The sequence below is a fragment of the Cuculus canorus genome, chromosome 5 (genome assembly GCF_017976375.1).
Source record: "Cuculus canorus isolate bCucCan1 chromosome 5, bCucCan1.pri, whole genome shotgun sequence".
In the NCBI taxonomy this organism is placed as follows: domain Eukaryota; kingdom Metazoa; phylum Chordata; class Aves; order Cuculiformes; family Cuculidae; genus Cuculus; species Cuculus canorus.
The window spans coordinates 58,942,745-58,955,762 of NC_071405.1; the positions used below are offsets into that span (position 1 = coordinate 58,942,745).

The window sequence follows — 13,018 nt, forward strand, 5'->3', positions numbered from 1 at the left end:
ATGCAATAAAGAATATTAAGGCTTATTAAGAACATTACCAAAGATGATGTGTGAAGTTTACTTGAATGCATTAGTTTTAGCTACTCTGTACTTGAAGACCAAGTAATATTTGTAAGTAACATAAAAAATACTTCTCCTCATGCGAATAGTTTTTATGTTGGAAGGAACTTAGAGTCATTGCAAGACATTTGATTAGTATTCATGGCATAAAAGGAAGTTATTTTCAGGGTAAAGGAATTTGTGAAAAGATAATTGGTTAGACTAACATTCTCATTAACCTGATTTGCATTAAATGTGCTGCTGTGAATTGTAGTTATTGCTTTTCCATTTAAAAGGCATGCTTTGTTAACTTACTTAAAGAGCCTACTTAAACTACAGTTTAATTCATACCCTTTACTTCAGCAATACAATATCAAACCAAGGATCTGTTATTACCAACTTTGTGAGACTGGAGAATCATAAACCAGATCTTGATTCTAGTGGATTTTCCTGATGAAGTAGGTTTGATTAGCTGCCTGATGAACTAGGTTTGATTAGCTGCCTTACTTCTGGTGATTCTCAGATACCAAAAAGCTTTTGACTAATCCTTTAGTTTAATTTTATTCCGTTCTAGGAGCAGAAGAAACTCTTTATTTCCTCTGTGACACAGCATGAGAAATAACTGAAGGAATTTGAGGATATTGGAAGAAAATACTTATACCTTCATTCTAATAGTGTGAAGACTTTGAGAATCACATCATTATTTTTCAATAAAACTTCCATCATTCCGTGATAGCTAATACACGACTAAATTGAGTCTTTAAAACATGAACTGTTAAAACCAATTTGCCCATTTTCGTGCACATTTTAAAATCATGAGACTGAAGAATACATTTGGATTTCTTTGATTTTCAGCTTTAGTTATTACTTACTAAGAGTATTGTAGATGTTTTTGAAACAGAGGGATCTATTTACTGTTGTGCTGTGCACAATGAAGAAGGCAGTTCATTTGTCAAGAGTGGGTCAATTGTGAGTGTTCAAGCTAAGGATTTGCATATGCAGATAGGTACGTAAAGACAGGATCTTATTTTTCCGTGCTGCTGAGCGTACCTAACTGACATGGACCTCGATGTTTGTAAATTATATGAACTACACACTGGTACGTACACAATGGTCATAAATATCTGTACAAATAAACTTTCTTGCTGGAATACTTCTAAGGGTGACGATGATGGATTTGGCAGGTACGCAATGTGATTAGTATATGCAGCTGCATCAGGTACACAAGTACGTTGTCTACCCGGTAAGCATATATAAAACGCAATGAATTAGAAACACACTTTAAATATTTTTTAAAAAACCATGGCAAGTAAATTTTACAGCCAAGCTGGGAGATGGTTAGGACGTTTTTTTATTGTTTGGCAAAGAATTATGCCAATTACTATGCTCTTTTGCTGCTTATTCATTCTGTTTGCAAAACAGAAGCTGGCTGGTAGTAACACGGTTAAAACTGCTGGAAGGCTGAACGTTCTGAATTTTGGGGACAGGAGGGCAATGGAAAAGAAGACAGTTTTGGGGACAGCACATTATGTGTTGGGATTTTTTTATGCAGGATTAAGGGCATGACTTGGGGATTGTCAAAGATATAAATGGCAGTTAGGATATTGAGAACCAGATGAAATTTAGGTGCTCGGTTGTTGGTAATGCTGTTGAAAACTTCCTCTAGCACATTGGGGAAGAATGAGCTGTTGCTTCTCAGCTAACTGCTGGACTAAATCCTGGTGACTTACAGGTGATGGGTAATTCTCAGGATCAAATTTCATCTCCTGCCTAAAATAAATCAACAGTGGTTTGGTTTTGTTGTTTTTTGTTTGTTTGTTTTGGTTTTGGTGTTTTGTTTTTGTTTTGTTTTTTTTTTATAAATATAGCTCCTGAAACAGCTGTTTGTTCTCGAACTGCCAGTCTAAGGAGGTGTATGTCTCATGCTCTGCATCAGCAACATCTTTGCTTTCTGTTACTCTGGACCTTTGGCCATCATCTTGCAAACCTAATCTTTCATAGTTCCTCTGTTACGGACCTTACTATTTTTTTTTTGAGTTCCTGGAATTCTTGTGTGTTTTTTCAGTGAATATACTTACAGGCCTGTCTTTTGCAACCTGGCATGGTACTGCAATAGAATCTAAACCAAAATTAGAATCCAAGTACCCCTAATAGTAGGAGGAATTTCCTTCTGTATTGGAGGAATGTGGGAGGAGGTTAGAAGATCTTATAACAAAGTTTATATATGTAGCTTAAAGAGGTCTATTTAAATTTTCTTTTAATTCAGTCTCTTATGAATATGAATTGGAGTTTGGGATTCAGTACCTTTTTCTTTTATGACATGGTGGAGCAGGGTCTAGTTCAAGGAACAGAGTCCAGGAAGTTTATTTGCCAGACCAGAAGTCTTTACTTGTCCCGTACAAACCAATTTTTAGGACATTTATAATCCATTTTAGGAGAGATTTGCATGTTGATAGAGAAGGTCTGTCTACAGCACATTCAAAGCTGCTCATAAAAATGCTCTTTGTGAATACTGTATATATTATTTTGTCTAAATCAGACTTTTCAATGAAAATCTTGCTTGTTTACATGGCATCTAGCACCTTCTTGTTTCATTTTGAATCGTTTACCTTTTTCAGTACTGTTTTGTGAATAAGAGATTAAAAGATCTTTCTACGGTACTTTGTGAATACAAGCAGCATTAAATGCAAATTTCTTGAAGGTGTAACGTTTATGGATTGAATTTACTTCTTTAGGGTTGGGAACTTCAGGGAGAGGGAGCTTGTTATTTTTTAAAAAATGAAAACTATTTTTTATTTCTTTTCTGTAGGTGATTCCTTTGCACAGTTCCGATTTGCAGATGAGAAAGAATGGGAGAGGGAAAGCATATGCCGTAAGCAGGTAACAGAATTATCATTCAAATGAGTTTGTGTGGATGTTTTCCTGGCAAAGAATACTTAGGCAGTGCTTTCTATTCTGTATATTTTTATTACTTCATCTCTGATGCTGGAGGCTTTTGGGTCTTGTCCTTTTTTGTTTGCCTAATGAAAAATAATCAAAGCAGCAGGCTAGGTTTTTAAGCAATGTTGCAAGAAAAGAGCAGTCAAATCCATCCACTGAAGGGAAAATAAGGGAAACTGTGTTTTTTTTTCTTATCAGTTCCGCCCGCACCTAGTGCGCAAGATACCAGTATCCAGAATATTAACTTCGTAATTTCCTCATAGGCTTTTCATTATGACATATAGGTGGTTTGAACTCATTAATTCATTTCTGAACGGCTAAAAGCCATTGTGAGCATGTTGCCAGTGGATTGCATAAATATTCTTCTGGCTGCTGGTGATGAGAGCGCACAGTTCTGATGAGAGTGCAGCGCTCTTACTCATTGTGAAGTGTGTTGGGGTGGGCACGTCCTTCTACCTCTGTCCCTACCAAACTGTAGCCATTTCTCCTGCCCCATCCCAATTTATTGCTGTGACTGTCTCACGGTTGTTATGTCAGTTTTAAATGGTTTATTGTACTAGTCACCATTTCTCTTCCTTCTATTTCTTATTTTATTCGGGAAGCCTGGTAGAGATGGTTTCCTAGCATATCCAATCTAGCACATTGTCTCTAGTCCTCAGACAGGTATCTTGTTTTTGTTTCTTTCCCATCTTTGTTTTTCCCTGAAAGCTGGATCCAAGTCTAATTTTCATCTCAAATCCACTTTGCCAGATTCCATGCCTTTGCCTCTTAGCCTCATCTGTTTCCAGTTCTTTGCCTGTCTATACATTATTTAGAAAAAGTTATTGCAAACTGAATTGAGGTGATTATAATGGAACAAAATTAAGAGAAAAGGTATAAAGGTAGTTGCAGAATGACTAGATATTTCTTATTCCATATTTTTGTATTAAAGAAAGCAATGGCAAAGTATCAATTTCAAATATGGAATGGAAATGTGACATGAACAATAGCAAACTTTCAGTTTATTAAGAATATTATCATTCATGGTTATAAGAAATAGATCTGGATTTGCATAATTTTATATTGATAAAATGCAATAAAAAATGTTTTAGAACCCAGTCTGCAGTTTAAAAATCTACAGGTAATAGTCATTTGAATTTTTCAGTAAAAAATGGCAATAATGCATCTGCTTATTTCTTGAACAAATAACTACATCTACCATGAACTGTTTCTAATTTGTTAAATACTGTTTCGGTATCATTGTTTGTTTTTATTCAGACAGTACTTTTAGCGAAATCACTAGTTTGATACTGAATTTCTTCTTCCATTATATTATTTCTCCAAACTCCTCTTTTCCTTCATCCACAGCCTTTCCTCATCTTCCATGTCTCTAATTTCACCTTCGTTAGCAATGTTCATTTACATTAATATTTTTGCAAATATTTATACTTGGCTCTTCCCAAATGCACTTCAATATTATTCACTGATAGTTGACTTTTTACAATTTTTTATGTTGCCAGATCCATACAATTTCCTTGCAGAAGTCGTATTAATATGATCTTCAATATGTGCCAAAAGAACTGGGTTTTCTGAAGTTCTAGTTCATTTCTGGGCAATAAGAATTGCTTGTGAGGACTTTTTGAGGTTATTTATACCTAATGAATCATCTTTGATGTTCACTAACCCATTGTAAAATAAAGTTGCTAGTAAAGAAGAAAAATGTGAGGCACCAGATATTTAAGTGGTTTTGTCCTTTTACTGTCTTTACTGCATACAAGAACAAGAATTTGGATACAAGAAACAGTTGAAGCAATTGCATTAGTTCTATTTTTTGTTTTTTGGTTTTGTAAATATGCTCTTGGAACACACTCTGACTTTGATGTTAATTCTTGATGCAGGTGTCAAAAGCCATCCTGTTGACTCCCAAAGGGGAGCAGTGTGAATTGCTGATCCATTTTGTATTAATTTGGCTTTATTATTTTACAGCCTCCTCCCCCCTAAAAAAAGGGAGCAAGAAAAAAGGAAACTTTAGTTATTGTTGCGTTAATAAGTGACAGTTTCATCTTTTGAGCAAATAGGCAGCAGCAGAGCATGGTTCTTGTGTGTCATCTTCGTGGAAGTGTATGTAATTATAGTTTGTTGCTTTTGTAGTAATCAAACCAACATTTTAAAAGATTGGGAAGCACAAGTATAAGTGTATGTGTTTTTTAGGCACTAAATGCAGTGGAACTAAACACATGTGACATGGTTTGATTGCTTAGAAAATGCTCGCAGCATAATAAAGAATGGTGATTCCCACTGCATAGAAAGCTTCAAAAATTAAAAGATGTTTGAGTTGGAGAAGCCTCTTATGACATTGTCAACTTGCAGAAATGTTTCCTACTTTGGATTTTCAAGGCATTTCCTAAGGCACATTCCATTTAGACCTTGTTTAAAACTTCATGCTGTTTTTAGTCCTTTAAGTGATTATTTATATTATAGGTGTTTATACGGTATTTTAGCCAAACTACTTTGTACAGGTGTAATATAAAACTATGAATTCCTGCAATTATTGACAGTATCTTTTAGATTAAAGTAATTACTTGTTCAGTTTTATTAATACAATTGTACTGTGTGTTGAACTATATTTCAGTTATCTGCACTTTCTGTTGACTGCCAGTCTTTGGTCCAGGCTCTTCAGGAACTGCCTCTACACCTGAGGTTGAATGTAGCTGCTGAACTTGTGCAGGTAACGCTGTGAATTTTCACATGAAAACACAACTATTTTAAGTGAAATCATCTATGCAAGAATGATGGCTTTCAAACAGAAGTTGAATGTATTTTAGAAGTAAATAAATTTATCGAGACTGGCATGTCAAATGGCACGCAATGCAGGATACCCCTCTATCAGCACTTTTAATGCTTTGTTAGCTTTAAACAAAATGCTTCTTTCTGCAGCACGTTTGATTTGGAGCCAGGTACCAGAGTGTTTGACTTGGAATGATTGCACTGGTTTTTTATTTGCCTCTCGTCTTAGCAGCTGTGAAAAGCTTCTACCAAAATTTTGAAAGTGCTTTCCATTCTTTCTTGTTAATTATTTTAATTGTGATTTACTCTTCTGTATAGCTAATATCAACATATGTGCTTATTCCATGACTCAAGCTTACATCTGCATTAGAACAGGTAGAACTGTAAACCAAACAAGTGAAGAAAATGTCATTTATGCTTTGGTGAAAAAAAAAAAACAAAAGCAAGAGAATATTAGGAAAAAAATGTTTCTTCAGGCTGTGAAAAAGAAAATACTTATGTATGGACCATTGAGACAAACATAGAATTAAATTATTTCAAAAAATCCATCTGCTTAAGCAAGGAAAAAGAAACCTGAATCTTGCAGAACATATTTTACTTCTCTTGGAGTTGCATGTAGTGCTTCTGTGACTGACACAACTATGCCTTTTCTTAAGGGAGATCAAATATGTCTGCAGATGTGGTATCTAAGGGAGTCTGCAAATTTCTGTTACTTTCAAATGTGGTTTCCTTCTTAAAAGTTAAAGACTATGACTAGAACTCTTGGCAGGGTTATAAAGTGTGTGTTCTGACGTTTGATCTTTGTCTTGTCATTCTGACCGGTCATGAGTCATCAGATAAGCTGAAGTGTTATTAATGCCAGAGCATCCTGATACAAATAGAATCTGTGTTCCGCGATTAAATAATGAGTTGCCATTTCTCATTTCACTACTTGATAATTTTGTAATTTGGTTTTATTTTTTAAAATATACTGCTCTACACTATAACTTCTGCTAAGTGATTTTCAGTGACCTACAGGATGGTTTGCTTTCAAAACTGGAATATTGGAGGGAAAGCCTAACATGGGATGAAATTTCTAGGCAAATTCTGACTTCAGTCAGTCCAAAATTTAGATCATTGGCGGGACTTCATTACAGAAGAACAAAAGAAAGTAAATCTCCAGGAGAAGTATTTGTGAAACAATGGAACTTTCTGGTTTAGTGTACAGTTTAATATTTTGTAATAAGGGATAAAAGGAGTTTGTATTTTGTAGTTATATCAATGTAACTTTAGTTTACTTTTATTTCTGAATTCCATTCTGCTGAAATTCATTGTACCTTCTTAAATGATCAAATGTTGAAAGCATGAATTGCAATCCAGTTTAGACAGAATAGTAAAAATAGAGTTCATTGTTACAAGAACTCAAGTCCTTTCTTGTACTCTTAGGCATCAACACCTGTAGAGCTTCCACAGATGAAATCTAAAATTGCTGAAGACAGCAAGAGGAGAGAGTTTCTGTTCCGACAGCCTCTGGTTCAAGGTGAAAGGGTATTGGTCTCTCATCCTGTTGGTGTTTCTGTTGCTCCATTAGAGCCTGCAAGTAAAAATGGTTCTAGGGCAAGTGCAGCTGAACCATTTCAGAGACCTCATCCACTTTCAAAGCAAGAGACTGACCATTTGGATGAAGAACTAGATCTCCTCCTAAATCTGGATGCTCCCATTGATACAGAAAACAGACCTGTGTCAGGTGCACTGTCCAACAACTTACCAAGTGAGAAAGATCTGAAAACAGAATGTAAGGAAAATGGTAAGTTTTCTTTTCTCCCCAGTATGCCCTTATTGAATTTCTGTTGTTCTCTGTTTTGGTGGTGTTTTTGAACTCTTGACTCTCCAGTCACCAGTACTGTTGTCTTTATCTCTGTTGTACTGCATTTCATTTATCTGGGGCTATGTTCTGACCCATTTGTTCGTTTCCAGTTTTGTAACTGCTCCCCACTTAACTGAAGTTTCACCATTATCAGTTCATTTTAAGCATTAAAATTACATTACATAGTATTATCAGCCTTTAGTTTACTGTGCGAATAGTACACAAAAGAATTGGCAGGTATTTCTGATGGCTCATTTTAAATGCTACTTTGAAACTTTACTAGCGTTGGTTTTACAATATTAACTTAACTTTAGTATGGAAATAAAACATACAAACATTTTCATATTTTAGAAAAATTAAGAAACTCTTTATTTTGTTTGCATTCCTAGAAGTTATACTGCCGTTTGCTAGTTTGGATGGAAATGGTTTCTATTCCTCCTCAGTCCACAATGCTTTAAAAGAATGAATCTCTGATTTTATGTGTATGATTTTTTTTACTATCTTAAAAATTAAGCCCAAGATCGATAAGAATGTAAGATGTCACCACAAGCAATACAGCAAGCCTTGTTACTGAAGACAATCTTGAAATGCACGTTCATTTCAGTGGTATGTCAGGCTTTCCACTCCAAAGCATAGTGTAAATCCCTTAATAAAACCGGGCCATCAGAATATGGTATCATATCCTGCTGTAATAATAGTGCCAGATGACCTCCTGTTGTGGCCTCCTGCTCGTCTCCTACTTTAAAGTAAATTTTGCATCACACAGGATCACAAACAGCTCACAGCAGTGGAATCACTTATATCCTGTCTGCTGCAGACCACGCCCTGCCTGCCTTGAGTCAGATGGAAGCCACATTGGGCTGGTTGAGCTTATTAAGCTGCTTTATTTTTTTTGTTGTTGTTACTATTCTTGGAATATGACTCACTATTCTTCAAGAAAGACATATTATGTTTAATAGAGTGAGTTGTGCATTAAAAAGCAAAATGGTCGAGGACAAAGAGCTGGTATGGAATTGTTTCCAGATTTTCATGTCTGTTCTTCTCACTTTTCTAGACACTTTAAAACTAGACATGCCTGAAGAGAAGAGGACAGGATCACAGCAACAGCAAAGTGCATCTAAAGATGTTACCGAGGAAGAGCTTGAAGATTGGCTGGACAGCATGATTTCCTGAAGCTCAGATTTTCTTATGTGAATAACTGAATATATCAAACATTAAGTAGAAAGTTGAATCTCCTTTATCTCCTCGTTATTTCCTTTATCTGTTTCTCTTTGTTCAGTATGCCAAATGCCTGTTTTTCTTTGCTGGCACTGTAAACTCTGTACAACCAATATTCATTTAGATGCAATTGAAAATTGACTAAGACTTAGAAAGGTCTAAAATTTATGATGAAATTAGGATTTTCTTTGCTAAAGATGCAGACTGCAGCACACAAAGAGAACAGTTGTTTCAGCTTGTACTTGCTATATGTAGTCCTTAAAATAAAGCTATGCATGAACAACAAACACGTGTTTTTAGTCACCAGCCTGATTCCACATCTCCATACTGTAGAATAATAAGAGAAAAAGGCAACAAAGGGAATATTTGGTTTGTAGTACTTTATTGCAGTGGGCACTTTTTATTAGAAGAAATGAATGCATAATCCTAGCAGCCTCTACTTGCAGGTGACCGTGTAACATCATTTTATTTTGGCCTAAGATATAAATTGTATTCATTTTGATACACTCTCTTTTAAGAGCAGCATCTAATAAGCTGTTATTGAAGGGAGTATTATAAACAAACTTCAAGTGCAATTTCATACAGAAAGACAGAAAAGCAATACAGTTAATGGATCGGTTCATCTAGAACACTAACATAAATAAAAAGTTTGCATAGCTATGTCTACAGAGGTTTTAAGGCACTTAATGTTTCAAGGTTGACAAAGTGTTTGAAAATGTTTTTAACTGCTTAAAGCTTTTCAAGCTGTATCTTAGTACGTTCACTAGCAAATACTGGGGGAAAAACTGGACAGCAGTTAAAATATTTTTTCTGAGGCATGTCTCTGATGTTCAAGTTCTTAAGAGTCAAATGTGCAATTAAGACACCTTTTAGCCCTTTCAACTGTACTGCCAAACACTAGATTAATGCGGTGGTTTAAAAGTTGTTATAATTTCATATCATGTTTGAATTGGAAGGCTTCAGTTACTGTGGCATAGTTTTCTCTTTTCTAACTAAAATTCCAACAATAGACCTGTTTCACATGTGGTAGGTACAAAAAGCCTATGAAGTAGTGTCAAATTTCATGTATGTCTTGAAGTTTAAAGACGTTTAAAGCAAATACAAGCTGTGAAATTACACCGTGAAAAGAAAAGGAGGGGTTTTGTATACTGGATCTTAACAGTTCGTGAATAAATAATTCCATCATGTTAGCCAAGTTGATCCTCGTACTGTTTCCGGAAGCAGTCCCCTGCTGGGAAGAAATCCCAGCATCTTTCTTGGTACATCTTCCATACAAATGACTCCTGAAAATGATAAAAAGTATTTATTTTAACAGACACCCTGCAGCTCATGCTCTATATAAACTTTTAAGAATAACCATGTGCCTATTACCATGGAGTAGAACTGTGAAGACATCGAAACTCAAAGACTGGTACTCAAGAACACTTGTAAAAGTATTGTTCTGCACTTTTCTTGATTCAGAACTACTGAAATTTAGGCCCTCTTAGAAAAGCTGTGTAAGTGTAAATTAATCAGTGTAGTTATATCAGAGCAAACCAATGCACAGTCTGTGTATATTTAAAATGTTTTAGTTTGCTTGGAAAACATTGAAGTATGAGGTACTTTTGTAGTGTTTGCATAACAGTTTCTTAAGATATAATTAAATCTTATTTATTTTTTTATTTATTTACCTTGAGGGCTTAACAACACTAAACATAGAAACACATCCATCTACCTGTCTCTCTACACATATATTTATTTATACTATAAATATAGCAGCTTAACTACTAAATCTCTCGGGCATAAACTACAACTGATATAGTTCAAGGTTTCATTTCAGAGATAAAATGACAATAATCTTACTAATAATGACTTCTAACAGAGTTCGGTTCTGGGTAGAACACTGCTGCAGTCCACCCCCTCCTCTTTTTTTTAACCCTTCCTTTTCTTTTACTTGCACAAGTCTTCTCAGGGAGGGTGGTATCATCTCCACTCCTTGGTGGTACATCAGTTCCACCTGGTGGTACACAGCTACAAGGCTGGAGAAGATAACAATATTGAAAGATAATCTTAAAAAGAAAAAATAAATTGTTTTATTTTTCCTCACCTGGCCAGTATGTTCGGTTTCATCCTTGTTAATGAGATACATCAGAAAGAACCTGAAACAAGCACATGAAGCAGGTATGAATGCAGAAAACATATGTCTGACTAATTTTTGTAGGCTGGGGCATGTGAGGGAGATTATGCCAACCACCAAAGTAATGGCGTTGCTGGGCATCTAAAGTGCTTCTGTTAAAGGAGAATATTCTATCCTCCAGCATTTCTTGTGTGGAAGTGCTAACAACAGATGTAAGATCTGTAGAAGTGGAAAAACGTGGTTCAGTATTTTCTTCATTTCAGTGCTAGGAGCAATACCTGAATTAGGCATCTGCCAACTCCTCTACACATATGTTCCAACATCTCACCTTTGAAGAAGTTACTGTGGGTAATATGTGAGAAGTTGGAAGTGTGGGAAGTACTCAGCTGTGTCAAGATTTCCAAAGATTCAATGCCGTACAGCTCATAAGCTGAGCCTCTCTCAAATAACCTGTGCTCACTCCAATGTAGAGAGCTTAAACTGACAAGGAAGGCTGTAGACTACTAACGATGGTCTGTTGATATGTAACACAGCTCTTGGTTAGCCGCTTTCCATGCACTGCATTTGGAATTAAACTTAGTATGTGCTTGCATTGCTAATGCGAGGGATGTAGATAGACTTTAACAATTGTCTAATTAAATGGCAGTGTGGTTAGAAAGATTGCTCGCTATATATCCTAGTATTGAGAAAATGGCCATTTTTAATTTACTGTGAATTACAGGTTCCAATATGCTAATTAAGCAGTTCAATATGGTAAGAAAGGAGATTGTAGACTAGTAAAACTATAGATGTTAATGGAAATTTGCCTCCCCAAAGTAATACACATTGATTTTGCAGAGTCAGTTGTTCTACAAGGAGTGATAGAGCCTCCACTGCAGGAGGAGCACCTTTTTTTTATTTTTAATCTTTTTTTTTAAATTTAAAAAGTTCAGATGCAGTATTCCAAAGCCAGACTTCAATAAGATACCACCACTTCAGCTGCTTTGGTTCTGCTGGCACAATTCTTATATAATTATCTGTGTTGTGTGATGGACTTATTAAATATCGTCTTTGATCTGCTCTGTATTTAATCACAAAACTAGAAGATGTCTTGGGAGTCTGAGCAATGGTCTGAACACATACAAGTGAGTGCTTCAATGTTTTGGAAAGCTGCACTATCACTAAAGAACCATAGGATCAGACTTGACTTGCACTTTATTTTTTTCTAGCTTATCTTTCAGGAATCTTCCAGAAATGCCTTCTCCCCCCCCCCCCCCCCCCCCTTTTTTTTTTTTTTTTACTTTGATGTTTTGGTTGGGGTCCTTTGTCTAGTTGAGGCTAATTTTCAATGATTTCATCAATGTTACTAAGCCCCCTCAAAGTCACAATCAAAACTTCTGGATTAAAGCAACTTATTAAACCATTGTGATGTTCCCTATTCCCCTTATCTGAGTTTCCTTCCAGAGGAATAAAGAGCTGGTGTGCGTTCAGCTCTCATTCCACTAAGGTAATTCATATAATGAGCACTTCAAAGAAAACCAGCAGTGTGGAGTACAGGAGGGAAGACCAGAAAGGAATGGACATACTCCTCAGTCCTACAGAATTCTGTCTTAGGATTGTCAGCAATGTGTGCACCTAAATTACTTTGCAGTTGAGAGATCTCTCAATCATAATTCTAGGAGTAAAATATACTTACAAATAGTTTGCCAAGTTGTGTTCTTGCAAAGTATGTGTCTCAAAGCCATGTGGGGTTGTGTCAAAATAGTCATTGCCGATTCCACAAATAAAACATTTGGTCTGGAAACACAAGTTGTGGTTACAAATTAATTTTAACTCTGAGACACTATTTTAACTGGTAGCAATATAGATGAATAAGAGCAATGAAAAATGTAACGTGCTTATTCATACCTCCATATCTTCTCTCACTTGTTCTTGCTGGTCTCTTAATTCACCAAAAGCATCAATAATTAGACCTATTTCAAATGGAAAAGTAGCAACAGTTCAGTACTTAGCAATATTCATATTTCAAGTAATGTCCTCAGACATCCTCCAATGGCTTTGGAGTTTAGCGTACTTGCATCTTGATTTCAAGTTACAATCCGTCAGTTTCCAGA

The 13,018-nt window shown here is 35.7% G+C and overlaps 2 protein-coding genes across 8 annotated transcripts in view; one reads left to right on the forward strand and one right to left on the reverse strand.

The window, feature by feature from the left end:
- The window catches only part of AVEN (apoptosis and caspase activation inhibitor), a 96,222-nt gene extending 86,236 nt beyond the window's left edge, over positions 1-9,986 (forward strand). For 2 of the 3 annotated variants that reach the window (XM_054069064.1, XM_054069065.1), the window contains exons 3-6: positions 2,849-2,919; positions 5,591-5,686; positions 7,171-7,531; positions 8,646-9,986. In XM_054069064.1, the coding sequence (XP_053925039.1) occupies positions 2,849-2,919; positions 5,591-5,686; positions 7,171-7,531; positions 8,646-8,764 (647 nt within the window). In that variant the 3' untranslated portion in view covers positions 8,765-9,986. The remainder of the gene's footprint in view (positions 1-2,848; positions 2,920-5,590; positions 5,687-7,170; positions 7,532-8,645) is intronic. The other variant, XM_054069063.1, reaches the window with a different exon arrangement.
- RYR3 (ryanodine receptor 3) overlaps positions 9,955-13,018 on the reverse strand; it is a 220,382-nt gene continuing 217,318 nt past the window's right edge. For all 5 annotated transcript variants that reach the window (XM_054069060.1, XM_054069058.1, XM_054069057.1 and 2 more), the window contains 4 exons: positions 12,813-12,877; positions 12,601-12,701; positions 10,896-10,947; positions 9,955-10,092 (listed from right to left, as the gene is read on the reverse strand). In XM_054069060.1, the coding sequence (XP_053925035.1) occupies positions 9,997-10,092; positions 10,896-10,947; positions 12,601-12,701; positions 12,813-12,877 (314 nt within the window). In that variant the 3' untranslated portion in view covers positions 9,955-9,996. The remainder of the gene's footprint in view (positions 10,093-10,895; positions 10,948-12,600; positions 12,702-12,812; positions 12,878-13,018) is intronic.